At 51.2% G+C, this 27,568-nt stretch overlaps 2 protein-coding genes and 1 non-coding gene across 3 annotated transcripts; 2 read left to right on the top strand and 1 right to left on the bottom strand.

Annotated features, from left to right (window-relative positions):
• The first annotated feature begins 611 nt into the window (after positions 1–611).
• Positions 612–11,928, top strand: LGALS4 (galectin 4). Its single transcript, XM_050769258.1, has 10 exons — positions 612–1,569; positions 1,892–1,980; positions 5,313–5,517; positions 7,032–7,166; positions 9,734–9,760; positions 9,849–9,887; positions 10,078–10,107; positions 11,195–11,283; positions 11,445–11,610; positions 11,692–11,928. Exons 1-10 carry the CDS (start codon positions 1,525–1,527, stop codon positions 11,836–11,838), a joined length of 972 nt encoding a protein of 323 aa, XP_050625215.1. The 5' UTR covers positions 612–1,524; the 3' UTR covers positions 11,839–11,928.
• A 3,153-nt stretch (positions 11,929–15,081) lies between these two features.
• LOC126943643 (U6 spliceosomal RNA) lies at positions 15,082–15,189 on the top strand. The gene has a single exon (XR_007721787.1). It is a non-coding gene; the product is annotated as a U6 spliceosomal RNA (small nuclear RNA).
• Positions 15,190–25,249: 10,060 nt separating this feature from the next.
• Positions 25,250–27,218, bottom strand: LOC126941707 (galectin-7-like). Its single transcript, XM_050768369.1, has 5 exons — positions 27,176–27,218; positions 26,710–26,798; positions 26,045–26,246; positions 25,581–25,583; positions 25,250–25,363 (listed from the first exon to the last, which is right to left on the bottom strand). Exons 1-5 carry the CDS (start codon positions 27,179–27,181, stop codon positions 25,250–25,252), a joined length of 414 nt encoding a protein of 137 aa, XP_050624326.1. The 5' UTR covers positions 27,182–27,218.
• Between the last annotated feature and the right edge of the window lie 350 nt (positions 27,219–27,568).

The following is a 27,568-nucleotide window of genomic DNA, read 5'->3' as shown; positions in this document are numbered from 1 at the left end:
TCTCGCTATATTTCCCAGACTGGTCTTGAGCTCCTGGGCTCAAGCAGTCCTCCTGCTTCAACTTCCCAAAGTGCTGGGATTGTAGGCATGAGCCACCACACCCAGCCCAATGTTGATACTACTCTTTTTTTTTTTTTTTTTTTTGAGTAACTGTTGGACCCACTGCTAGATCTTCTTATTTGGTAGATTAACGACATACAGGCATTACTGGATCACAAATTCATGTTTAAAATATTTTGGGCCGGGCGCGGTGGCTCAAGCCTGTAATCCCAGCACTTTGGGAGGCCGAGATGGGCGGATCACGAGGTCAGGAGATTGAGACCATCCTGGCTAAAACGGTGAAACCCCGTCTCTACTAAAAAATACAAAAAACTAGCCGGGTGAGGCGGCGGGCGCCTGTAGTCCCAGCTACTCGGGAGGCTGAGGCAGGAGAATGGCCTGAACCCAGGAGGCGGAGCTTGCAGTGAGCTGAGATCCGGCCACTGCACTCCAGCCTGGGCAACAGAGCAAGACTCCGTCTCAAAAAAAAAAAAAAAAATTTTTTTGAAAGCTATTCAATGCTTGTTTCCTCTGTTATAATTTTTTTTTTTTTTCGATACAGTGTCCCTCTGTCACCTAGGCTGGAGTGCAGTGGCATGATCTCGGCTCACTGCAATCTCCACCATCAGGTTCAAGCGATTCTCCTGCCTCAGCCTCCAAATAGCTGGGATCATAGGCGCCCGCCACCATGCCTGGCTAATTTTTGTATTTTTAGTAGAGACTGGAATTTCACCAGGCTGGTCTCCTGACATCAGATGATCCACCCACCTCAGCCAACCAAAGTGCTGGGATTACAGGCATGAGCCACTGCACCCAGCTGATACTACTACTATCCCCATTTTACAGATAAGCATATGGGCAAAATGAGGGTAAGGCACTGACCCAAGATCAGACAGCTGAGAAGTGGCAAAGGCAGGATTTGAACCCAGAACCTCTGGCTCCACACACTAGTAATCTAAACCACTCTCACTACACTACAACGTACGTGGTAAAGCCGTGTGGTGGGCACGTAATCAATGTAGGTCCCTTCACAGTTGCTGGGAGAGGCAGGAATTTGCAGTTCCTCTGAGTTCTCCTCCTCCGCTGCCCACCTGTCCTGGGTCATTCCTGCAGCCCTGCCCTGCCCTGCCTGTTCTCACCCTCCCTCTGCCAACAGAATTCTGGGCAGGGTTTTATGGGCTCTGATAAGGCCCTGGCAGGGCCGAAGTTCATCAGCACTTCCTCTTTGCAGGGGGGATAGGGGAGGGGATCCAGGTGATTTGGGTCCTGGCTGGTCACCAGGTAAGCTGGCAAGGGAAGGGAGACTAGGGTGCGCTCTAGGAGAAGCCGACAGCCTGACAGTCCCAGAAGACAAGCCCTATGGATCCTCCCCTGCCAGCCACGCCCTTACCCTGGGTATAAGAGCCACCACCGCCTGCCATCCGCCACCATCTCCCACTTCTGCAGCTCTTCTCACAGGACCAGCCACTAGCGCAACTTCGAGCAATGGCCTATGTCCCTGCACCGGGCTACCAGCCCACCTACAACCCGGTGAGACGCCGACTCAGGCCCCACCCTGCCCGCAGCTCCGTCCATAAGCCCTCACACCAATTTTCCCTACCCTGATCCTGGGGGGGCCCATCTAACTCTGTGGTTTAATTTATCCAAAGCTGACCCAGACCCTCAATTTACACCCACCCTGCCCTCAGGCTGTCTGTGTCCACGTCTAACTGTCGGCCCTCGTCATCTTCAACCTGGTCCTCACCCGTGGTTTCCTCTCCCCTGCTTAAGGGACTGGGGGGCTTTTCCGGGAGGGGTAAAGGCTGCAACAGGCAGATGGCTTGTGAGTCCCCTCACCAGGCCTCTTCTCCAGACACTGCCTTACTACAAGCCCATCCCGGGCGGGCTCAGCGTGGGAATGTCTGTTTACATCCAAGGAGTAGCCAACGAGCACATGAGGAGGTAAGACCCTCCCCAAGCCAGGCTGGGCTGGCAGGGGACTTCCCACAGAGTGCTCTGGGCCTGGCTGTTGGGGGCTTTCTGCCTTACCCCACCCTGGTGAGGAGGGGACTCTTTTGCTGCCCCACCCAATAGCCAGAGACGAGCCTGGGGCAGATCAGGAGTGGCTATGTGGGGGCCGGAAGGTTCAGGGAGGGCTCACCTTGAGAGGCAGCCCCTGAGTTGGACATTAGACTGAAGCCGATGGGTGCAATAGCAGGAATTGCGATCACAGGCCCAGGCCTGGGTGCCCGAGTTAAAATCCCAGCTCTGCCACTCCCCAGCTCTATGCTGGTGAAAGGGTGAAACTGACTATAACTCTCTGTACTTCACTTTCTTTTCTTTTTTTTCTTTTTCTTTTTTTTTTTTTTTTTTTTGAGATGGAGTTTTGCTCTTGTCGCCCAGGCTGGAGTGCAATGGCATGATCTCGGCTCACTACAACGTCTGTCTCCCAGGTTCAAGCGATTCTTCTGCCTCAGTCTCTCGAGTAGCTGGGATTACAGGCCCGTGCCAGCATACCGGCTAATGTTTGTATTTTTAGGAGAGACAGGGTTTCACCATGTTGGCCAGGGGGTCCCCTAGTCTCAAACTCCTGACTTCAAGTGATCCGCCCATCTCAGCCTCCCAAAGTGCTGGGATTACAGGCGTGAGCCACTGTGCCTGGCCCAGTCTTAGCTTTTTATAAAGGGCCTTAACACGGTGACAATAATTGGCCTCATATGACTTTTTTTTTCCCTTAGAGATAGGGTCTTGCTGTGTTGCCCAGGCTGCAGTGCAATAGCACAATATAGCTCATTTCGGCCTCCAAGTCCTGGGCTCAAGGGATCCTCCCATCTCATCTTCCCAAGCAGATGGGACTACAGACATGCGCCACCACGCCCAGCTAATTTAATATTTAACTTTTTTGTTTTTGAGACGGAGTTTCGTTCTTGTTGCCCAGGCTGGAGTGCAATGGCGCGATCTCTGCTCAATGCAACCTCCACCTGCCAGTTTCAAGTGATTCTCCTGCCTCAGCCTCCCCGGTAGCTGGGATTACAGGCATGCGCCACCACGCCCAGCTAATTTTGTATTTTTCAGTAGAGATGGGGCTTCTCCACGTTGGTCAGGCTGGTCACGAACTCCTGACCTCAGGTGATTCACCTGCCTCGGCCTCCCAGTGCTGGGATTATAGGCGTGAGCCACCACGCCCAGCTTTAATTTTTATTTATTATTATTATTTGTTTTGTAGAGACAAAGTCTTGTTATGTTGCCCAGGCTGGTCTTGAACTCCTGGGCTCAAGCGATCCTCTAGCCTTGGCCTCCTAAAGTGCTGGGAGGATCAGGCACTGGTGTGAGCCACTCTACCCAGCCTGTTGTTTATTTATTTATTGTTTACTTCTTCAGTGAGTGCCCACTCTGTGTCCTGACACTAGGGATGGAGGAGTGAACAGGACAGAGACCCCTGCCCTCATGGAGCTGACGTCCTAGTAGGGAAAACATAAAAAAGAAGTCCAGGCCAGGCGCTGTGGCTCACGCCTGTAATCCCAGCACTTTGGGTGGCTAAGCCAGGACGTCAGGAGTTGGATACCAGCCTGGCCAAAACGGCAAGATCTCATCTCTACTAAAAATACAAAATTAGCCAGGCCTGGTAACAGGTGCCTATAATCCCAGCTACTTGGGAGCCTGATGTGGGAGAATCACTTGAGCCCTGAAGGCAGAGGTTACAGTGAGCTGAGATCACTTCACTGCACTCCAGCCTGGGTGACAAAGATAGACTGTCTCAAAAAAACTAAAAAGGCGGCCAGAGAAGGTCTGCCTGGGAAGGAAACATTTCAGCAAAGAACAGAAGGAGAGAGGGATCCCCGGGAACAGCTGAGGGAAGGGCCGTCCAGGCACAGGGAAGAGCCAGTGCAAAGGCCCTGAGACAGGTGTGTGCCTGCCCTGGAGAGCAATTTCAAGGATGCTGGTGTGCCCAGGGGCGCAGAATGTGATATGGCATGGGTGTTCACAGGGGCCCTGTGGCTGCATCAGGGAAATGATCTTCAGGGCCAGGAGCAGAGCAGGGAGACCCAAATGCATAGGACAGAGCTTGGCCCGTGGCAGACTCGTAGCAGTCATAACTGGAAGTTGGAAAGAGGCTGGAGGAGGTGGTCTAAGAAGGCAAGGTGGGCTGGGTACAGCAACTCACACCTGTAATCCCAGCACTTTGGGAGGCCGAGGTGGTAGGATTGCTTGAGCCCAGGAGTTTGAGACCAGCCTGGGCAACATAGTGAGACCCCGTCTCTACAAAAAAAAAAAAAAAAAAAAAAGCCAGGCATAGTGGCATGAGCCTGTAGTCCCAGTTACTAGGGAGGTTGATGCAGGAAAATCAGTTGACCCAGGAGGTTGAGGCTGCAGTGAGCTGCCATCGTGGCCACTGCACTCCAGCCTGGAGGACAGGGCGAGACCGTGAGACCCTGTCTCAAAAAAAGAAAACAAAGGTCAGGCACGGTGGCTCACACCTGTAATCCCGGCACTTTGGGAAGCCGAGGCAGGTGGATCACCTGAGGTCAGGAGTTCGAGACCTGCCTGGCCAACATGGTGAAACCCCATCTCTACTAAACATACAAAAATTAGCTGGATGTGGTGGTGCACACCTATAATCCCAGCTACTTGGGAGGCTGAGGCAGGAGAATCACTGGAATCCGGGAGGTGGAGGTTGCAGTGAGCTGAGATTGTGACACTCCAACGCCAGCCTGGGCAACAGAGCAAGACTCCATCTCAAAAAAAAAAAAAAAAAAAAAAAAAAAAAAAAGCCGGGCGCGGTGGCTCACACCTGTAATCTCAGCACTTTGGGAGGCCGAGGCGGGCGGATCACAAGGTCAGGAGATCGAGACCATGGTGAAACCCCGTCTCTACTAAAAATAGAAAAAAATTAGCCGGGCGCAGTGGCGGGCGCCTGTAGTCCCAGCTACTCGGGAGGCTGAGGCAGGAGAATGGCGTGAACTCGGGAGGCGGAGCTTGCAGTGAGCCGAGATTGCGCCACTGCACTCCAGCCTGGGCGACAGAGCGAGACTCTGTCTCAAAAAAAAAAAAAAAAAAAAAAAAAGGAAGGAAAGGCTGTGAGCGAAGGTGTGGTGGTGGTGGGAATCTGCCCCCCTCAGAATTCACGCCCCCTCCACACCATAGCCCACAGTGCCAAGGTCGCCCCTCAGAGCAGGTGCTGAGGTCCGGACCAGGGAGCCCTGGGACAGGGCGGCGGGGAGAGGGCTTCCTAGAGGGGGCCCCCAGGCACAGGGAGGTGGCACCAGGGGAACGAGCCCTTCATGTCCCGCCAGATTCTTCGTGAACTTTGCGGTGGGACAGGACCCGGGCGCAGACATCGCCTTCCACTTCAATCCGCGGTTTGACGGCTGGGACAAGGTGGTCTTCAACACCCTGCAGGGCGGGAAGTGGGGCAGCGAAGAGAGGAAGAGAAGCATGCCCTTCAAAAAGGGCGCCGCCTTCGAGCTGGTCTTCCTAGTCCTGGCTGAGCACTACAAGGTTTGCGTGCTTTCTCTCTTGTTTCCTGAGCTGGAGTGCAGTGGCGCCATCTCGGCTCCTTCCTTCCTTCCCTCCTTCCTTCGTTTTCTTTCTCTCTCTTTTTTTTTTTTTTTTTTTTTTGAGATAGAGTCTCACCCTGTTGCCCAGGCTGGAGTGCAGTGGCACGATCTCAGCTCACTGCAACCTCCACCTCCTGGGTTCAAGAGATTCTCCTGCCTCAGCCTCCCGAGTAGCTGGGACTACAGGCACGTGCCACCACGCTCAACTAATTTTTGTAGTTTTAGTAGAGACAGGGTTTCATCATGTTGCCCAGGCTGGCCTCGAACTCCTGACCTCAGGTGGTCTGCCCGCCTCGGCCTCCCAAAGTGCTGGAATTACAGGCATGAGCTACTGTGCCCGGCCTCTTCCTTCTTTTTCCTCTTTTTCCTTCCTGTTTCTCCGTTCTCTCCTCTTTCCTTCCCTCCTTCCTTCCCCCCTTCCCTGCTCTCTTCTTCCTTCTCTCTCCCTCCCTCCTTCCCTTCTTTCCTTGTTCCATCCCCACTTTTTATGTCAACTTCTTTCTTTTCTTTTCCTTCTTTCCTGCCTATTTTTAAAAATCCTCTTTTAGCTCTTTCCCTTAGTCCCTTTACCCTACTGCTGAGAGCCTTGTAATACATTTCATGTGTATTTCCTCCTACCAGTTTGTGTTTTTTGCAAACCATGTACTTTTTTTTTTCTCTTGAGACTGGGTCTCGCTCTGTTGCCCAGGCTGGAGTGCAGTGATGCAAACAGCTCACTATACCCTCAACCTCCCCAGGTTCTGGTGACTCTCTCGCATCAGCCTCCAGAGTAGCTGGGACTCCAGGTGCACACCACCACGCCTGGCTAATTTTTGTATGTTTTTATAAAGACAGGGTCTTGCTATGTTGTAAAGACAGGGTCTTGCTATGTTGCTCAAGCTGGTCTCAAACTCTTGATCTCAAATGATCCCCCCACCTTGGCCTCCTAAAGTGCTGGGATTACAGGCATGAGCCTCCGCGCCTGGCCAGTGAGCTGACTTTTGACCCTAGCTTGGCCTCTGAGCTGTGGACTCCAAGGTTCCTGATGCTGAGGCTGTCCCAGCTCATCCCCAAGACTTTTGACTCCCAATGAAAAAGATCCCTGTTCCCTGCTTTTTTTTTTTTAGACAGAGTCTTGCTCTGTCGCCCAGGCTGGAGTACAGCAGCGTGATCTTGGCTCAGTGCAACCTCCACCTCCCGGGTTCAGGCGATTCTCCTGCCTCAGCCTCCCGAGTAGCTGGGATTGCAGGCGCATGCCACCACGCCTGGCTAATTTTTGTATTTTTAGTAGAGGCGGGGTTTCACTATGTTGGCCAGGCTAGTCTCGAACTCCTGATCTCAAATGATCCGCCCACCTCAGCCTCCCAAAGTGCTGGGATTAGAGGCGTGAGCCATGGCACCCGGCCCCTGCTTCCTGTTTCTACCTTCCCAGGATTATGGGGTGCTGACTCCTGACCTCCCATCTCTGCCCTCCAGGTGGTGGTAAATGGAAATTCCTTCTATGAGTATGGGCACCGGCTTCCCCTGCAGATGGTCACCCACCTGCAAGTGGATGGGGATCTGCAACTTCAATCAATCAACTTCATCGGAGGCCAGCTCCCCCCGCCCCAGGTGTGAGGGGTCCCATTCCTTCTTGTGTCCTTCCTTTCTAAATTCAGTTCCACATTCATTTTTCTTTCTTTCTTTTTCTTTTTTTTTTTTTTTTTTTTTGAGACTGAGTCTCGCTCTGTTGCCCAGGCTGGAGTGCAGCGGTGCAATCTTGGCTCACTGCAAGCTCCACCTCCCGGATTCACGCCATTCTCCTGCCTCAGCCTCCCGAGTAGCTGGGACTACAGGTGCCCGCCACCACACCCGGCTAATTTTTTAATATTTTAGTAGAGACAGGGTTTCACCGTGTTAGCCAGGATGGTCTCGATCTCCTGACCTTGTGATCTGCCCGCCTCAACCTCCCAAAGTGCTGGGATTACAGGCGTGAGCCACTGGGCCTGGCCTATTTTTTTCTTTTTGAGATGAAGTCTTGCTCTGTCGCCCAGGCTGGAGTACAGTGGCGTGATTCTGGCTCACTGCACTCTCTGCCTCCCAGGTTTAAGCGATTCTCCTGCCTCAGCCTCCCAAGTAACTGGGATTATGGGCACCCACCATCATATCCAGCTAATTTTTGTATTTTTAGTAGAGATGGGGTTTCACCATGTTGGCCAGGCTGGTCTTGAACTCCTGGCCTCAAGTGATCCACTGGCTACAGTCTCCCAGAGTGCTGGGATTACTCCCAGAGTGCTGAGCCATGGTGCCCAGCCGGGTTCCACATTCATTTATTTCCCAAGCATCTCCCTCTGCTGAGTGATGCCAAGAGCCCAGTGATGATCAAGGGAGCCCACTGGGAAGACAGACCCATCACTGCAAGGGATCAGGGCCAGGAAGGGGAGGCCCAGGCTGAAGGGTTGCAGTTGGGTTGGGTCCCAGGCAGAGGGATCAGGGCCAGGATAGGGGGTGGGTGGGGGCAGGCAGAGGGGTCAGGCCCTGGGCTAGGCAGGGCTGGAGACGGGAATGACTGAGATATCTCTGGGCCCTGACCTCACCGGGCTCACAGACATGGCATCAGAAATGGTCAGGGCTGTGGTAGGGAGGGCACAGGCAGAGGGGTCGGGGCTGGGATGTGGAGTATGCAGGAGGTTTTGGGAGCCTGAAGGAAGGGCTTGACTAGCCATGGGTCAGGAAGGCAGAGCTTCCTGGTGTAGGAGGAAGTGTGTAAGGTGAGTCAGGAAGTGAGGATAAGGAAGGGAAAAGAATACACGATAGTGAATGAATTCCCAAGAGGTTGCTTAACACCATCATTAAAAATAAATAACAAGCAATTAAATTGAGTTTCTCAATTTTATTTAATTTATTATTATTATTGAGGCAGAGTCTGGCCCTGTCACCCAGGCTGGAGTGTGGTGGTGCAATCACAGCTCAATGCATTCTTGACTTCCTGGGTTCAAGTGATCCTCCCACCTCAGCCTCCTGAGTAGCTGGGACTACAGGCACACGCCGCCATCCCCAGCTAATCTTTAAATTTTTTGTAAAGACAGAGGGGAGGAATCTCCCCATGTTGTCCAGGTTGGTCTCTAACTCCTGGCCTCAGGTGATCCACCGACCTTAGCCTCCCAAAGTCCTGTGATTACAGGCGTGAGACACAGTGCCTGGCATATAAAGCTACTTTTTTTTTTTTTTTTTTTTTTTTTTTTGAGATGGAGTCTTGCTCTGTGGCCCAGGTTGGGGTGCAGTGGCGCAATCTCAGCTCACTGTACCCTCCGCCTCCCAGGTTTAAGCAATTCTCCTTCCTCAGCTTCCCAAGTAGCTGGGATTACAGACACCTGCCACCACACCCGGCTATATAAAGCTACTTTTAAAGGGCTTTTGGGATAGCTGGCTGAGAATAGAAGTCAAGACAGAAAGGAGTTAATTACAAGGAGGAGAAAAGACGAGGAAACAGAGAGAAAGGGAGAGACAGAGAGTAAAAGTTAAAGGTGTTAGACTTGGGAGGCTGAGGCGAGCAGATCACCTGAGGTCGGGAGTTTGAGACCAGCCTGACCAACATGGAGAAACCCTGTCTCTATTAAAAATACAAAATTAGCCGGGCGTGGTGGCGCATGCTTGTAATCCCAGCTACTTGGGAGGCTAAGGAAGGAGAATTGCTTGAACCCGGAAGGCAGAGGTTGAGGTGAGCCGAGATTGTGCCACTGCACTGCAGCCTGGGCAACGAGAGCAAAATCCCATCTCAAATAAATAAATAAATAAAATAAAATAAATAAAGGTGTTAGGCAGAAGGAAGCCCCTGCGCTGAGGTGTGGCCAAGACAGAGAGAGAGACAGAAACACAGAGACAGAGGCGGAAACTGAGATGAAGGTCAGCGAGTGAGGGCCCCGGGACAGCAGGAGAACAGCATGGGGAAGGGTACAGAGAACGGAATGGACCAGGCATTGTCCTACAACTTTGGGGTGACTCACTGGGCATCAGCAATCCCTCAACATGGGGTGCCCCTCTCCATGAATCTGTGATTGGGGTGCCACCCTTTGATGCCAGAGTTCCCTGGCACAGTGGTGGTGGTGGTGGGCCACCCCAGGGCAGGCACCCTCGACATCTTTCAGTCCCAAATGTGGGGACCATCTCATAACCGCTTTCTCTTTCTGTGCCCACAGGGACCCCCAATGATGCCACCTTACCCTGTAAGTACTTGCTGACGGGTGAGGGTCTTCCCCCTTAGTGGGGGTCCCTCAGCCCCCTCACCCTTCCCGCCTTCTGTCCATCGTTCAGGGTCCCGGACATTGCCATCAACAGCTGAACAGCCTGCCCGTGAGTGGGAGGGCTGAGATGCCCCCGGGTGGGGAGTGGGAACGGTGAGAATTGGGGTGGGGGAAGCTAAGAGGGGTTGCAGTCCCAGGTGTACTAACCCAGCACCTGGAGAAACGCCGGAGTCTAATGGGTGTGTCATAGATATCTGTTGACTCTTGGAGAATAATATCGCTTCTTCCTCACTTCACAGACCATGGAAGGACCCCCAACCTTCAACCCGGTATGGCTTAGGGGAAACAGAGATGGATGGTCGGTGGGGGGGGGGGGCACGGATCCTTGGGGAACCTGAGACAGCCAGAAAGAGAGTGGGCTGAGGGTGTTTGGGGTGGGAGGTGGGGAGAGGGTAGATGGAGTTGGTGGTCAGGTTTAGGGAGCGGAAGGGGTTGGGGATGTTTTCCAGGAGGAGTAGGGCCTCTCAGAAAATTTGTTCTTGGGCCAGGAATGGTGGCTCACGCCTGTAATCCCAGCACTTTGGGAGGCCGAGGCAGGCGGATCACGAGGTCAGGAGAGCGAGACCATTCTGGCCAACATAGTGAAACTCCGTCTCTACTAAAAATACAAAAATTAGCTGGACGTGGTGGCGGGCGCCTGTAATTCCAGCTACTCAGGAGGCTGAGGCAGGAGAATCACTTGAACCAGGAAATCAGAGGTGGCAGTGAGCTGGGATTGTGCCACAGCACTCCAGCCTGGTGACAGAGCGAGACTCTGTCTCAAAAAAAAAAAAAAAAAAGGAAGAAAATTTGTTCTTGGCCCGACATGATGGCTCATGCCTGTAATCCCAGCCCTTTGGGAGGCCAAGGCAGGTGGATCACTTGATGTCAGGAGGTCCAGACCAGCCTGGTCAACATGGTGAATCCCCATCTCTACTAAAATAACAAAAGTTAGCCAGGTGTGGTGGCATACGCCTGTAATCCCAGCTACTCGGGAGGCTGAGGCAGGAGAATTGCTTGAACCTGGGAGGCAGAGGTTGCAGTTAGCTGAGATTGTGCCACTGCAGCCTGGGCAACAGAGGGAGACTCTGCCTAAAAGAAAACAAAATTTGTTCCTGCAAGGCTGGGCGTGGTGGCTCATGCCTGTAATTCCAGCACTTCGGGAGGCTGAGATGGGAGGATTGCTTGAGCCCAGCAGTTCGAGGCTGCAGTGAGACTTGATAATGCCACTGCACTCCAGCCTGGGTGACAGAGTGAGACCCCATCTCTTATAAGAAAAAAAGAAAGGAAAGAAAAGAAAAGAAAAATAAAATTTATTCCCACATCTGGCTCTGCTAAGCTGAGAGAGAATGGGACCCCCCCATTCTCTTCCTACAGCCTGTGCCATATTTCGGGAGGCTGCAAGGAGGGCTCACGGCTCGAAGAACCATCATCATCAAGGGCTATGTGCCCCCCACAGGCAAGAGGTATAACGTAGACTAGGTGGGAACCCCCAGCCCCCTCCTCCCTCCTCAGACCCAACAGTCTAGACCCTCTGTCCCCTCCTCCTTTAGGGACTCAGAGGTCCAGCCCACAGGCCCCTCCCCATTGGACTCCATCTGACTTCCTGCTCCCTCTCTGTCCCCAGCTTTGCCATCAACTTCAAGGTGGGCTCCACGGGGGACATAGCTTTGCACATTAATCCCCGCATGGGCGACGGTACCGTGGTCCGGAACAGCCTTCTGAAAGGCTCGTGGGGATCCGAGGAGAGGAAGATCACGCATAACCCATTTGGTCCCGGACAGTTCTTTGATGTGAGTCTGGGTTCTCTTTTCCCACTTCCTTCCAGGGCCTTGGTCCTGGCCCTGGCCTCACGCCCCCCACTCTCCCTGCAGCTGTCCATTCGCTGTGGCTTGGATCGCTTCAAGGTTTTCGCCAATGGCCAGCACCTCTTTGACTTCGCCCATCGCTTCTTGGCCTTTCAGAGGGTAGACACGGTGGAAATCCAGGGTGATGTTACCTTGTCCTATGTCCAGATCTAATCTATTCCTGGGGCCATAACTCATGGGAAAATAGAATGATCCCCTAGGACTCCTTTCTAAGCCCCTAATAAAATGTCTGAGGGTGTCTCATGAGTGTGTGTCTCCATCTGCTCCCCCACTACTCTTCCCTTCCTTCATTCAGTCATGCAGTTCATCTATCCTTCATCCAGTCATCTGACCATCCATCCTCCCATCATCATAAACCTGATTATGCCCCAAGCACTGATTTAGGGCTCATTCATTTCTCACAGCAACCCCAAGAGGTAGAAACAATTATTATCATCCCTCTGTAACAGATGAGGAAACAAAGGAAAATGAAACAAATTGCCCAAATTACACAGTGCATAAATGGCAGAAGGAGGATTTAAATCCAGCTGGTCTGGCTCCCAAAGATCTGCACACTTAACCACTATACAGCCTCTCGTTCCATACATCCATGCATCCATCTCTCCACTCATGTATCCCAACATCTATTAATCTCTCCATGTATCCAACCAAAAGTCCATCCAACCATCCATCAATCAAACATCCAACATCTAGACCTCATCAATCCATCCATTGATCAGATGGTTCAACCATCTTTCATCCAACCTTTTATCCACCTACCCATCCACCCATCCATTTACCTCTGCACTCATCATCTCATGGTCAATCTCTCCAAACATCCAATCAACCATATGTTCACCCACTCATCCAAACATCCAACCATTCTTTCATTCGACACTTTATCCATCACCCATGCATCTAACCATCCGTCATCCTCTCCATCCATCCAAACATCTAACCATCTACCAGTCCATCTGTCTATTCATTCAGCCATCCTTACATCTAACTTTCGTCCATCGATTCATTTCTTCATCCCTCTATTTGTCCATGTAATTCTCTGCTTTCATCACACTCATCCATTTGTCCTCCATATGCCCATTCATCCCTCCATTCAGCCATTCATCACTTTTCCATCTCTTTCTATCCAATTATCCATTCATCTCTTCATTGTCTATTTTTTTACCCTTTTCCAACTCAAGCTGGAAAGTTATCCACTCATCTATCTTTTCATCTCTCCATCTATCCACCCAACCATGCATTCATCAAATCACTCTTTTGCTGATTTCATCATTCATTGATTTCTTGTTTTGTTTTTATTTTTGTTTATTTTTTGAGACAGAGGCTTGCTCTTGTCGCCCAGGCTGGAGTGCAATGGTGCGGTCTCAGGTCACTGCAACTTCCACCTCCCCGGTTCAAGCAATTCTCCTGCCTCAGCCTCTCAAGTAGCTGGAATTACAGGCACCTGCCACCACACCCGGCTAATTTTTGTATTTTTAGTAGAGACAAGGTTTTGCCGTATTGGCCAGGCTGGTCTTGAACTCCTGACCTCAGGTGGTGCACCCGCCTTGGCCTCCCAAAGTGCTGGGATTACAGGCATGAGCCACTGTGCCTGGCCCATTCATTGATTTTTTTTTTTTTTTTTTTTTTTAGAAGGCGTCTCGCGCTGTTTCCTAGGCTGGAGGCAGTAGTGTGATCTCAGCTCACTGCAACCTCTGTCTCCTGAGTTCAAGCGATTCTTCTGCCTCAGCCTCCTGAGTAGCTGGGGCTACAGGCGTGTGCCACCATGCCCAGCTAATGTTTGTATTTTTAGTAGAAACAGGGTTTCACCATGTTGGCCAGGATGGTCTCAATCTCTTGACCTCGTGATCTGCCCACTTCGGCCTCCCAAAGTATTGGGATTACAGGCGTGAGCCACTGCATCCAGCTGATTTCTTTACATTTTCATTCATCCCTCTATTCTTTATTCACTCTTGTGTTTACTTATTCACCATTCACTGACTCACCCACTTTCAAATTAGCTGGGTTGGCTTTCTGATGTAATGGGTTAGCAAGCTTCAGGACAAACCACAAAGTGATGAATTAAACCCTCTATATTATTAATTGGATAAAATGCTGTAAAACCGGTTATAAGCATGACTCAAACTAAGTTTAAATGTTCGCATGTCTTTTTTTTTTTTTTTTTTTTTTTTTTTTTTTTGAGACGGAGTCTGGCTCTGTCACCCAGGCTGGAGTGCAGTGGCGCAATCTCGGCTCACTGCAAGCTCCGCCTCCCGGGTTTACACCATTCTCCTGCCTCAGCCTCCTGAGTAGCTGGGACTACAGGCGCCCGCCACCTCGCCCGGCTAGTTTTTTGAGACGGGGTTTCACCGTGTTAGCCAGGATGGTCTCGATCTCCTGACCTCGTGATCCGCCCGTCTCGGCCTCCCAAAGTGCTGGGATTACAGGCTTGAGCCACCGCGCCCGGCCAAATGTTCGCATGTCTAAAGCAACTTTCTGGAGTGATGGATATGTTCCATACCTTAGGTCACACAGCTCTGTGCATTTGTTAGAACTCCTTGGCTCATATATTTTGTTTTGTTTTATTACATTTAAATTTATTTATTTTATTAAATTCTCTTTTTATTTTTGTTTTTATTGAGACAGGATCTCACTCTATTGTCCAGGCTGGAGTGCAGTGGTGTGATCACAGTTCATTGCAGGCTCAACCTCTGGGACTCAAGTGATCCTCCCACCACAGCCTCCCAGGTTGGGCACCACCATGCCCAGCTAATTAAAAATATATATATTTGTAAAGACGGGGGTCTCCTTATGTTGCTCAGGCTGGTCTCGAATCCCTGGGCTCAAGCAATGCTCCTGCCCTAGCCGCCCAAAGTGTTGGGATTACAGGTGTGAGCCGCTGTGCCCAGCCAACTGTACATTTTAGATTTGTGCATTTCACCGATATAAACAAAGAATCTTTCCACAACGCTTACCACAAAGAAAGAATCATAAACAAATATTGTACTCTACCTAATGATATACTTGCTGAAATGTTTAAGGGTGACAAATACTGATGTTTACAATTTACTTCAAATGGATAAGCAAATAAAATGATGGCTGGGTGCAATGGCATGAGCCTGTAATCCCAGCACTGTAAGGGACCAGGTGGGAAGACTGCTTGAGCCCAGGAGTTCAAGACCAGCCTGGGCAACATGGCAAGACCCTGTCTCTACAAAAAATTTAAAAAGTAAGCCAGATGTGGTAGCAAATATCTGTAGGCCCAGCTGCTAGGGAGGCTGAGGCAGGAGGTTGGCTGGTACCCAGGAGTTCAACACGCCGTGAACCATAATCACGCCACTGCACTGTAGCCTGGACAACAGAACAAAACTCTGTCTGTTTCTTAAAAAATACAAAATATTAAAATAAGATAAAGAAATAGTGCTCGCTTCAGCAGCACATGTATTAAAAATTGGAATGATACAGAGAAGATTAGCATGGCCCCTGTGCAAGGATGACACGCAAATTCATGAAGCATTCCATATTTTTTGGCCGGGCATGGTGACCACGCCTGTAATCCCAACACTTTGGGAGGCTGAGGCAGGAGAATCATGAGGTCAGGAGTTGTTTTTTTTTTTTTTTTTTTTTTTTTTTTTTGAGATGGAGTCTCGCTGTCTCCCATCAGCTCACTGCAAACTCCGCCTCCTGGGTTCATGCCTTTCTCCTGCCTCAGCCTCCCAAGTGGCTGGGACTACAGGCACCTGCCAACACGCCTGGCTAATTTTTTGTATTTTTAGTAGAGACAGGGTTTCACCGTGTTAGCCAGGATGGTCTCGATCTCCTGACCTTGTGATCCGCCCGCCTCGGCCTCCCAAAGTGCTGGGATTACAGGTGTGAGCCACCACGCCCGGCCCAAGGTCAGGAGTTTTTTACATCAGCCTGGCCAACATGGTGAAACCCAGTCTCTACCAAAAATACAAAAAATTAGCTGGGCATAGTGGCGGGCGCCTGTAACCCCAGCTACTTGGAAGACTGGGGCAGGAGAATCACTTGAACCTGGGAGGCAGAGGTTGCAGTGAGCCGAGATCGCGCCACTGCACTCCAGCCTGGGCCACAGAGCGAGACTCCATCTCAAAAAATAATAATAAAAAATAAAAAATAAAAAACAGACTTCCAGATGGCCCATGTGTCAAAGAAAAACTCAAAAGGGAATTTAGGAAAGATTTTGAGATAAAAATAAAAAATAAAAACACAGGATCTAAGGATATACAAGATCCAGCTAACCATAGTATTTAGAGGGAAATTTATAGCTTCATGTATTAGAAAGGAAGAAAGGCCAGGCACGGTGGCTTGAGCACTTTGGGAGGTCAAGGCGGGGAGGATTGCTTGAGGCTAGGATTTCAAGGCTGCAGTAAGCCATGATTGCGTTACTGTACTCCAGCTCTCCAGCCTGGGTGACAGAGCAAGTTCCTGTCACTAAAAAAAAAAAAAAAAGAAAAAAAATGAAAAGAAAGTCCTCAAATGGGCTGGGCGCAGTGGCTCATGCCTATAATGCCTGCACTTTGAGACGCTGGGGCAGGCGGATTGCCTGAGGTCAGGAGTTCAAGACCAGCCTGACCAACATGGTGAAACACCATCTCTACTAAAAATACAAAAATTAGCCAGATGTGATCGCTGGTGCCTGTAGTCCCAACTACTAGGGAGGCTAGACAGGAGAGTCTCTTGAACACAAGAGGTAGAGGTCGCAGTGAGTCGAGATTATACCACTGCACTCCAGCCTGGGCGATGGAGCAAGACTCTATCTCAAAAAACAAACAAACGAACAACAACAACAAAAAAAAACAAAAGGAAGGAACTCAAATAAATAAGTGAAAATCAATGAAATAGAAAATATAAAAACAATTGGGAAATAAATATAACAAATTTGCCCATCAACAAGTGACTGGATAAGCGAACCATGGTCATACAATGGATTATGTAGAAGGCCAAGGTTCTTCACCCCCTAAAGGTTTGTTGAAGAATTATTGACATGAGGTTGGTTAACAGAAGAAAAGGCATATACATATATCTATATTTCTATACTCTCATATATAACGTGTACATGAGAGTCTTTAGAATGATGACCCAAAGATACAGAGGAAATCGTTTACTTCTATGTTTAGTTTAATAAAGTTTTGTTGTTGCTGTTTTTTTTTTTTTTTTTTTTTTTTTTTTTTTTTTTTTTTTTTTGAGACGGAGTCTTGCTCTGTAGCCCGGGCTGGAGTGCAGTGGCCGGATCTCAGCTCACTGCAAGCTCCGCCTCCCGGGTTTATGCCATTCTCCTGCCTCAGCCTCCTGAGTAGCTGGGACTACAGGCGCCCGCCACCTCGCCCGGCTAGTTTTTTTTGTATTTTTAGTAGAGACGGGGTTTCACCGTGTTAGCCAGGATGGTCTCGATCTCCTGACCTCGTGATCCGCCCGTCTCGGCCTCCCAAAGTGCTGGGATTACAGGCTTGAGCCACCGCGCCCGGCCTGTTGCTGTTGTTGTTGCTGTTGTTGTTGTTTTGAGACGGAGTCTCACTCCATCATCCAGACCAGAGTGCAGTGGCGCCATCTTGGCTCACTGCAACCACTGTCTCGCTGGTTCAAGTGATTCTCCTGCCTCAGCCTCCCGAGTAGCTGGGATTATAGGCGCCCGCCACAATGCCCAGCTAATTTTTGTATTTTCAGTAGAGACGGGGTTTCACCATGTTGCCCAGGCTGGTCTTGAACTCCTGACCTCAAGTAATCCACCCGCCTTGGCCTCCCAAAGTGCTGGGATTACAGGCATGAGCCCCCACACCTGGCCTAGCTTAATAAAGTATGGACAGCCCTACAGAAATATGACTGGAGGGGCCGGGCACGGTTGCTCACGCCTGTAATCCCAGCACTTTGGGAGGCCGAGGCAGGTGGATCACGAGGTCAGGAGATCGAGACCATCCTGGCCAACAGGGTAAAACCCTGTCTTTACTAAAAATACCAAAAACTTAGCCGGGCAGGGTGGCGGGTGCCTGTAGTCCCATCTACTCGGGAGGCTGAGGCAGGAAAATGGCGTGAACCCGGAAGGCGGAGCTTGCAGTGAGCTGAGATTGCACCACTGCACTCCAGCCTGGGCGACAGAGCAAGACTCTTTCTCAAAAAAAAAAAAAAAAAGAAAAAAGAAAGATGACTGATGAAAAAGGGTATGATCTAATGTGAGTACACTGAGTGGGGAGAACCAACAAGGCCTTTCTGTCTAGGTTTTTTTGTTTGTTTGTTTGCTTTTGGTTTTTTTTTTTTTGGCTCTTTGAGTGTGTATTTTTTTGGTGGAGGTACGGGGCAGGATCCTCTCTGGAATGGGAGTTTTATGACTCACAGTCAAGTAAGGTAGGTCAGATTATTATTATTATTTTGAGACATGGTCTCCCTTTGTCCCCCAGGTTGGAGTGCAGTGGCGTGATCACTGCTCCCTGCAGCCTCAACATCCCCCACTCAACGATCCTCCCATTTCAGCCTCCTAAGTAGCTGGGACTATAGATGTGCACCACCACACCCAGCTAATTTTTTTATTTTTTTATTTTTTTTTTTGAGACAGAGTTTCGCTCTTGTTGCCCAGGCTGGAGTGCAACGGCGAAATCTCAGCTCACTGCAACCTCTGCCTCCCGGGTTCAAGCCATTCTCCTGCCTCAGCTTTCTGAGTAGCTGGGATTATAGGCATATGCTACCACACCCGGCTAATTTCCCGGATAATTTTGTATTTTCAGTAGAGACAGGGTTTCACTATGTTGGTCAGGCTGGTCTCAAACTCCTGACCTCAGGTGATCCGGCCGCCTCGGCCTCCCAAAGTGCTGGGATTACAGGCGTGAGTCACCACGCTGGCCTATGGTCAGCTTTTATACAGATAGGGTGGAAGACAAGTTAAAGTAATATTTTTAGGTTTTATGGCTGGCTTTGGGCAAAAGGGTTTTGGTTTTTATGACCTGCCTTTGGGGAAGAGAAATTCTAGTTTTCATAGCTAGCCTTGGGGACAATGGGACTGAGCGACAGGAGGGCAGGAAAAGGTCCAAGGAAAACTTTTGCTACTGAAGCTGCTGCTGAGGCCTTCATTTTGGAGTATTATTTTCATTTTCTTTTCTTTTTTTCCTTTCTTTTTTTTTTTTGAGATGGAGTCTTACTCTGACACCCAGGCTGGAATGCAGTGGTGCGATCTCGGCTGACTGTAACCTCTGCCTCCTGGATTCAAGCGATTCTCCTGCCTCAGCTTCCCAAGTGGGGACTAAGGCATGCGCCACTAGGCCCAGCTAATTTTTTGTATTTTTAGTAGATATGGGATTTCGCCATGTTGGCTGAGCTGGTCTTGACCTCCTGACCTCAGGTAATCCACCTGCCTTAGCCTCCCAAATTACCGGAATTACAGGCATGAGTCACCGTGCCCAGCCACCTGGCCCTCTTATTTATTTATTTATTTATTTATATTTTCTTTCTTTCTTTAAGAGACAGGTGCCGGGTGCAGTGTATCACGCCTGTAATCCCAGCACTTTGGGAGGCTAAGGCAGGCAGATCATAAGGTCAGGAGACTGAGACCATCCTGGCCAACATGGTGAAACCCCGTCTCTACTAAAAATACAAAAAATTAGCCAGGCATGGTGGCACACGCCTGTAATCCCAGCTACTCAGGTGGCTGAGGCAGGAGAATCGCTTGAACCCGGGAGACGGAGGTAGTGAGCCAAGATCCCGCCACTGCACTCCAGCCTGGGCAACAGATCGAGACTCCGTCTCAAAAAAAAAAAAAAAAAAACATGTGGTCTCACCTTGATGCCCAGGCTGCTGCTCTGGAACACCTGTCTTCAAAGGCTCCCGCCTCGGCCTCCCAAAGTGCTGGGATTATAAACATGAGCTACTGTGCTCAGCCCATTTGGGGGTACTGTTTTCTGAGGCCCAGAAGTTGCAACTCAGACAAAAAGAAATGCAAACACACGAATAAACCTCAAAAACATTACACTAAGCAACAGTTGTCAGATGTTTATTTAGAAAAAAAAAAAAAAAACGAGGCCGGGCGCGGTGGCTCAAGTCTGTAATCCCAGCACTTTGGGAGGCTGAGACGGGCGGATCACGAGGTCAGGAGATCGAGACCATTCTGGCTAACACGTTGAAACCCTGTCTCTACTAAAAAAATACAAAAAACTAGTCGGGCGAGGTGGCGGACGCCTATAGTCCCAGCTACTCGGGAGGCTGAGGCAGGAGAATGGCGTAAACCCGTGAGGCGGAGCTTGCAGTGAGCTGAGATCCGGCCACTGCACTCCAGCCTGGGTGACAGAGCGAGACTCCGTCTCAAAAAAAAAAAAAAAAGAGTAATGCACTTTTATGCCAAGTTTTATAGCAGGAAAAACTAATTTATGAAGCTGGAGAGCAGATCAGTGGCTGCCACCCAGGTGACAAGGGTGTGGTTGGGACAGGTATGGAAATGTCCTGTACCTTGACCGGATGACCACACAACCGGATGTATTCATGGAACTGTAACCTAAAAAGGAGGAATTTTATTGTGTGTAAATTACACCTCAATTAAGTTGATATTGAAAAACAAAACAGGCCAAAACAGGTGCGGTGGCTCACGCCTGTAATCCCAGCACTTTGGGAGGCCCAGGCAGGTGGATCACCTGAGGTCAGGAGACGGAGACCATCCTGGCTAACATGGTGAAACCCCATCTCTACTAAAAATACAAAAAATTAGCTGAGTATGGTGGTGGGTGCCTGTAATCCCAGCTACTTGGGAGGCTGAGGCAGGAGAATCGCTTGAACCCAGGAGGCGGAGCTTGCAGTGAGCTGAGATTGCGCCACTGCACTCCAGCCTGGGCGACAGAGGGAGACTCTGTCTCAAAAGAAAAAAAAAAAAAAAAGAAGGAAAGAAAGAAGCACACTAATATATTTATTTTACTTTTCTTTTTTTGAGAGGAAGTCTTGCTCTGTCACAAGCTTGTGCCACCACAGCAGGTATATATTTTATAATCAGAAAGGAGATGACAAAAAAGAAAAAATGGCCAGGCGTAGGGGCTCACACCTATAACCTCATAACTTTGGGAGGCTAAGGCAGGCAGATCATTTGAGGTCAGGAGTTCGAGACCAGCCTGGCCAACATGGTGAAACCCCATCTCTACTAAAAATACAAAAATTAGCTGGGCATGGTGGCACATGCCTGTAATCCTAGCTACTCAGGAGGCTGAGGCACGAGAATCGCTTGAACCTGGGAGGTGGAGGTTGCAATGAGTCAAGATCATGCCACTGCACTCCAACCTGGGCAACAGAACAAGACTCTGTCTCAAGAAAAAAAAAGGTATGACATAGGTCCCAGAACGTTCTGTGCAGCACTGTTTGGATGTATTGAATGATGTGAAACAGTCAGGCATCAAGGAGGGCTCAGGTAACATTCCTTGTTTGTTACTCCACACAATGGGGCACTCAGGTGCCAGGAGAATTAATGAAGCAAAACACAAATGTGGATAACCCCCCAAAAGGTTCAGTGGGTAGAGGGTGCTACCCTTTATGTGAGGAAGGAAAAAAAGTAAAACTACATGTGCATGTGTTTAAATGCACATAGATTTTTGAAACAATGCACAAGAAATGAAGATGGATAACAGCATTTTCATAAACATAACAGAAAGAAGGCCTTTTTTTTTTTTTTTTTTTTTTAATTGAGACAGAGTCTCTGTCGCCCAGCTGGAGTGCAGTGGCCCAATCTTGGCTCACCACAACCTCCCTCTACAACCCGAGTTCCAGCAATTCTTGTACCTCAGCCTCCCGAGTAGCTGAGACTATAGACGCGTGCCACCACGCCTGGCTAATCGTTTTGTATTTTTAGTAGAGACAGGGTTTCGCCATGTTGGCCAGGCTGGTCTCAAACTCCTGACCTCAGGTGATCGGCCTGCCTCTCAGCCTCCCAAAAGGAAGCCTGTAGAAAATACACATGTGGGCCAAGCGCAGTGGCTCACACCTGTAATCCCAGCACTTTGGGAGGCCGAGGCGGGACTATCCCTTGAGGTCAGGAGTTTGAGATCAGCCTGGTCAACTTGGTGAAACTCCGTCTCTACTAAAAATACAAAAATTAGCCGGGCATGGTGGTGGGCACCTGTAATCCCAGCTACTCAGAGGGCTGAGGCAGGAGAATTGCCAGAACCCAGGAGGCAGAGGTTGCAGTCAGCTGATACCATGCCACTGCACTCCAGCCTGAGAGACAGCAACACTCCCTCTCAAAAAAAAAAAAAAAAAAAAGGAAAATGCATATGTGGCTGGGTGTGGTCACTGAAGCCTGTAATCCCAGCACTTTGGGAGGCCAAGGCGGGCGGATCACTTGAGGTCAGGTGTTGAGACCAGCCTGATCAACATGGTGAAACCCCGTCTCTACTAAAATACAAAAATTAGCCAGGCATGGTGGTGCACGCCTGTAATCCCAGCTACTCGGGAGGCTGAGGCAGCAGAATTGCTTGAACCCAGGAGATGGAGGTTGTAGTGAGCCGAGATCACGCCACTGCACTCCAGCCTGAGCAACACAGCGAGACTCTATCTCAAAAAAATGTAAAAAAATAAAAATAGGACAGGGCATGGTGGCTCATGCCTGTAATCCCAGCGCTTTGGGTGGCCAAGGCAGGCAGATCACCTGAGATCAGGAGTTTGAGACCAGCCTGGCCAACATAGTGAAACCCTGTCTCTACAAAAACACAAAAATTAGCTGGGCATGGTGGTGCACTCCAGCTACTCCGGAGGCTGAGGCAGGAGAATCGTTTGAACCTGGGAGGCGGAGTTTGCAGTGAGTCCAGATCATGCCATTGCACTCCAGCCTGGGCAACAGAGTGAGACTCCATCTCTAAATAAATAAACAAACAAATATATATTTACTTTGAAATAACAAATATACAGAAAGTTGTAACTACAGTACAAATCTCAATTTTTGATGAACAGGCCAGGTGTGGTGGCTCACGCCTGAAATCCCAGGACTTTGGGCAGGAGGACCCCCTGAGTCCAGGAATTCAAGACCAGCCTGGGCAACATAGCAAGACCCTGGCTCTACAAAAATCCAAAAAAAAAAAAAAAAAAAAATTAGCCTGGCACCATGGCACGTGCCTGCAGTCCCAGCTACTTGGGGGGCTGAGGTGGGAGGATGGCTTCAGCCTGGGAGGTTGAGGCTGCAGTAAGCCCTTATCCACAACTCCACTCAGCCTGGACAACAGAGCAAAACCCTGCCTCAACAAAAAAAAATTTTATTTAAAAATTTTTGGCTGGGCGCGGTGGCTCAAGCCTGTAATCCCAGCATTTTGGGAGGCCGAGATGGGCGAATCACGAGGTCAGGAGATCGAGACCATCCTGGCTAACCTGGTGAAACCTCATCTCTACTAAAAAATACGAAAAACTAGCTGGGCGACCTGGCGGGCGCCTGTAGTCCCAGCTACTCGGGAGGCTGAGGCAGGAGAATGGCGTAAACCCGGGAGGCAGAGCTTGCAGTGAGCTGAGATCCGGCCACTGCAGTGCAGCCTGGGCGACAGAGTGAGACTCTGTCTCAAAAAAAAAAAAATTTTTTTTTGATGAACTGTTACCAATGGAGGGTGTCCAGGGGCTTGGTCTCGTGAATGAAGAACTGGACAAAATGGACAAACAAAGCAAGGAAATAATAAAGCAACAAAGGCAGAGATTTATTGAAAATAAAAATATACCCCACAGTGTGGGTGCACCGGGAACACAGGGGCTCAAGGGCTGGGTTACATAATTTTTTGGCGTTTAAATACCTTCTAGAGGTTTCCATTGGTTACTTGCTGTACGCCCCATGTAAATAGAGACGATGTTTCCTGTCATAGCTGAAGTGTGAATCCGCCTTATGTTCCCTGCCTCCAGACCCTATTTTCCTGCCTCAGAACCATTTGAGAATAAGTCGCAAACATGGTGCACCACCAAATACCTAACTATATTTTCCATAAACAGGGACAGGTTCCCACATGTACACTGTCAGTCAACGGTGAAAATCAGGACATTAACACGGCTGGATCGCTATCATCTAATCCGAAGACCCAACCACATTCACCACTTGTGCCAATCATGTGTGTTCAGTTCAGTGTATGTTTTGAAATGTATACCAGATGCATATATTATCTTTATGAAAAAACTGATATTTTAAAACCACTCGTCACAGCCAAATGAAATAAGAGCGAACTCATTCAAGCAGGAGCCCCGGAGAACTACGAGAATCCGGCCTCTTCCAGGTCTCCTCGCCTGAGCGGGGCTCCCTCCTGACCGCCGCCCACTCACTCCAGGGCCAGTCACGGGAAGTGACCGCTCAGCTCGAAGGTCGCAGGGGCCTAAAACCCCAGGTCCTGAACGCGCCTGGGCCCTGCAGCGAACCTGGCGTCCCCACTCGACTCCAGAATCGGATTCAGGCCAGGCCAAGAACCACCCCAGCTTACTGCGTCCGCCTCGGTCCAGGATGCAATGCCGAAGGCGGACGCCAGGGGGTCGGAGGCTCAAGGGCAGGGATCGAAGCCCAAGCCCTGGGGCGCCCACCAAGCTGTGGCTCGGGACTAAGGTTCCGGAACAGCCGGCCCTGAACACCCACGTGCAGCTTCCGATCTCAGCCCTGGCCTGCCTCCTCGGTCCCGGGCTGAGACCCACGGCCGCTGCAGGGTGCCTCGGCGAGGGTGCCTCGGCGAGGGTGCGGGCTCAGGGCGCACAGTGCTCCCAGCATCTCCCACCCCAACCCCGCCATTAAGGGGAGCCCCAGCGACGCCCTGAACCCTGAAAGTCACACTGGGGTCGGGCTGCACTTGGCGTCCCCTTCCCCTCCCGTCACAGTGACCAGGGCTAGGGCCGGGGCCGGGGCCGTGGGGGAGAGTGGAGGGCGCGTGGGAATGGGGCTCGCTGCGCCACGGAAACCCCGCGCCGTCCGTCAAGTCCTCCCTGCTGCTCCGCGGAGCCGGGGCCGCTGCCATCGCGTCTGCCCCGAGGGTGCGCAGGCGGGTACCTGTCCCGAGTCGGAACAGGTCGACTCCCTACAGTGGGAGGCCGGAGACGCCCGTCGGGCTTCCCAGCCCCACCCGGCACGTCTCTGGGGGCGGGAGGCCAGGAGAGAAGAGGGTGGGAGAGATGAGCTGCAGGGGGATACGGGACCCAGGGATCCGGGGATATTAGAACACGCTTTCCACGCGTAGGACTGGGGCCCACAGGTGACCAGAAAGGTGGGACTCATTCGCCCCCTTTGCAGATGGACCCATATTGGCGACCCTTAGATGTGCAGTGGGGACACCAGGACCTGTGATGAGCGTCTCCGCGTCCCGAACGCCAGCAGATCCGCCAGACCACATTTCGGCCTGGCTTGCTTTGCATAAATGCTGCGTCAGGACACGCCCCAGACCCACTCCTTCCCAGATAGCGACTCTCATGCTTTCGCAGACAGAAAGTGTCCTAAGCACAGGCAGGCTCAGAACCCGCCTCCGCATCGGATTCGCTGTGAGGCTCCGAACCAGTATCTTGGGCCTCAGTTTGCTCATCTCAGTGAATGGGACACAGACACAGTCGCGCTGCGGGCTAACGCTTTATTTGCCACCCAAGGCCCCAGGCCCGCCTGGGCTTCTGCTCAGAAGATCTTCACGGAGTCCAGCTGCACGTCCCCGCCCACCTCCACCAGGCGCACGCGCGCCAGCGGCAGGCGGTGGCGGAAGTGGTGATACTGGGCATCCCCAACCACGGCCTGCAGGGAGGGTCGGTGGTGAGGATTCCGGAGGCCCATGCTGGGTGGCCGTGGGGAAATCACTCATCCCCTCTGGGCCTCAGTTTCCCGACTGGGAAAATGGGCCTATTGTTCATTCTAACTCTTGCGTGAGGATCAAACGAGTTTACTGGATGGCGCAGTAAAAAACGGCTTTTTTAGTCTTGGTAATGGATATTATTATATCCGCGACCATTACCCGCTATTAAAGCGCAGAGGAGGGAGGTGAATTCGCGTAAGGTCTGGGTGGCGGAGGATCTGCCGCCACCTCCACCCCCCAACCCTTTAGCTAGGATGACTTCCTGGGCGCTGTCTCCAACCCATTCTTTCCCATGCCTCAAACCCCGGACCTCAGGAAGGAATGAACTGGGAGTAGGGTCTGGAATGGCGAGTCAGGGCCACGCCTTCCCGCTAGGACGCCCACCCCTTGGACACTGGGCTGGTGCTCGCCTCCTCCTGACCCTGCTGTCTCTCTGACCCAAGTGGGAGTTATTTAGGCGAGAGAGAGGGTCGAACAACACCCTTCTCTGCCTTGGCCACGCCTTCCCTACCCCCCTCACCCCGCCCCAACCTCCCTGCCTTCTACCAATAGCCTGGCTTTGCCCAACCCTCTGCTCCAGGGACCTAGGTCTTGGCGTCCACGCCCCTGTCTCAGAGACGCACCTTGAAGCCGTCGTCCGACGCGATGATGAGCACCTCGAAGGGCTGCCCGCGCTGGAAAGGAACGCCAGGCCCGCGCTCCTCGCGGCCCCAGGAGCCTTGCTCCTTGCTGTTGAAGACCACCTCTGACGTGTCCAGCCGGGGGTTGAAATGCAGGGCGGCATCGGAGTCCTGCTCCTCCCCGCACAGCAGGTTTACGTGGAACCTGGAAGTGGGGTTGGTGGCCGTCAGGGCTCAGAAACCACCCAGACCAAGAAATGTTGAGGGTGAGGAATACTGATGTCTACAATTCACTTTGAATGAATAAGTAAATGAAATGTTGGCTGGGTGCAGTGGCTCACCCTGTAATCCCAGCACTCTGGGAGGTGGAGAAGGGAGGATCACTTGGGCCCAGAAGTTAAAGACCAGCCTGGGCAACATAGCAAGACCTCATCTTACCAAAAAAAAAACCACAAACGAACAACCAAAAACTAAACCACCTAGACCAAAGTCTCGCCATTTGCATGGGGCAAATAAGTGAATACATCAGATTTGAGGTCAGAAATGGCCCCGGACTCGTAGCCTGGTGGATACAGATGGCCTAGGTCCCCTATTTCTAGATTGCAAAAATTGGGGGTCAGCTGAGCCTAGAGACCTGTACCCTTTACCCCTAGGGCCTGGGGTCTCACCTGCCGGCGTTGGGAGGAACCAAGCCACGAATTCTCAGCACCGTGCCAGGGCGGATGCCCTCGGGCAGCAAGGACTTGTGGGGAGCGTTCTGCAAGAGTGGAGTGCAGGGGCCACTGTGAGCCAGTGAGACTGAGGAGGGAGGCAGAAGGTGGGTCACCCCTCAGAGGAGTCGACCAGGACTGAGACTGGCAGAAATCAGTGGAAGAGAAAAGGGTGGCAGAGAGGCAGGAAAGAGACCAGAGACAGAGAAACAGATGGGGAGAGCGACAAAGAAAAACAAAAATCCTCAAAGAGGGAGCCAGAGGAAGCCACAAAGAGGTAGAGGGGACAATCAGGAAGGGCGGTCACCCAGAGGCCACAGCCCAGGTCCATCCGTGGCGCACCCACTGCCCACTTGCTCCTTTGAAAGAGGAGCCCCCAGCCCCCTCCCTACTCGGCCCCGCCCTGGGCCCCTGGAGCACTCACGGACATGGCTGGGACAGGGTCAGGCAGCCGTGGTGCTGGGGACTGCTGGGGGCCTTAAATAAAAGCAGGGCGGGGCTGGCCCTGATGACTCACCCCACCTCTTCCCACCCACCACCCACACCTGGCACAGACCCTGGCCCTGGGGCAAGCCTGGCGAAGCGGGAGTGGCACCTCTTCTTGGGGGCCCTGATCCCCTCCATCACCCAGGGCCCAGGTGCACTGCCCCTCCTAGGAGATGATAATAAGAGGGACCATTTAACAATAATAAACTCACAGCAGAGAAGGCTCCTCGTGCCACTGCCCCTCCAGCCCTGCCTTCCCACTGCCTGGCGCACGGAGAGCCTCTATTTCATTTCATGTAATTATTTGTTCTTTTCAAACCTGTCTGAAAGA

This window comes from Macaca thibetana, chromosome 19, assembly GCF_024542745.1.
Source record: "Macaca thibetana thibetana isolate TM-01 chromosome 19, ASM2454274v1, whole genome shotgun sequence".
Taxonomy (NCBI): Eukaryota; Metazoa; Chordata; class Mammalia; order Primates; family Cercopithecidae; genus Macaca; species Macaca thibetana.
The sequence above is the reverse complement of the archived record's forward strand: the minus strand, read 5'-3'. Positions and strand labels throughout refer to the sequence as shown.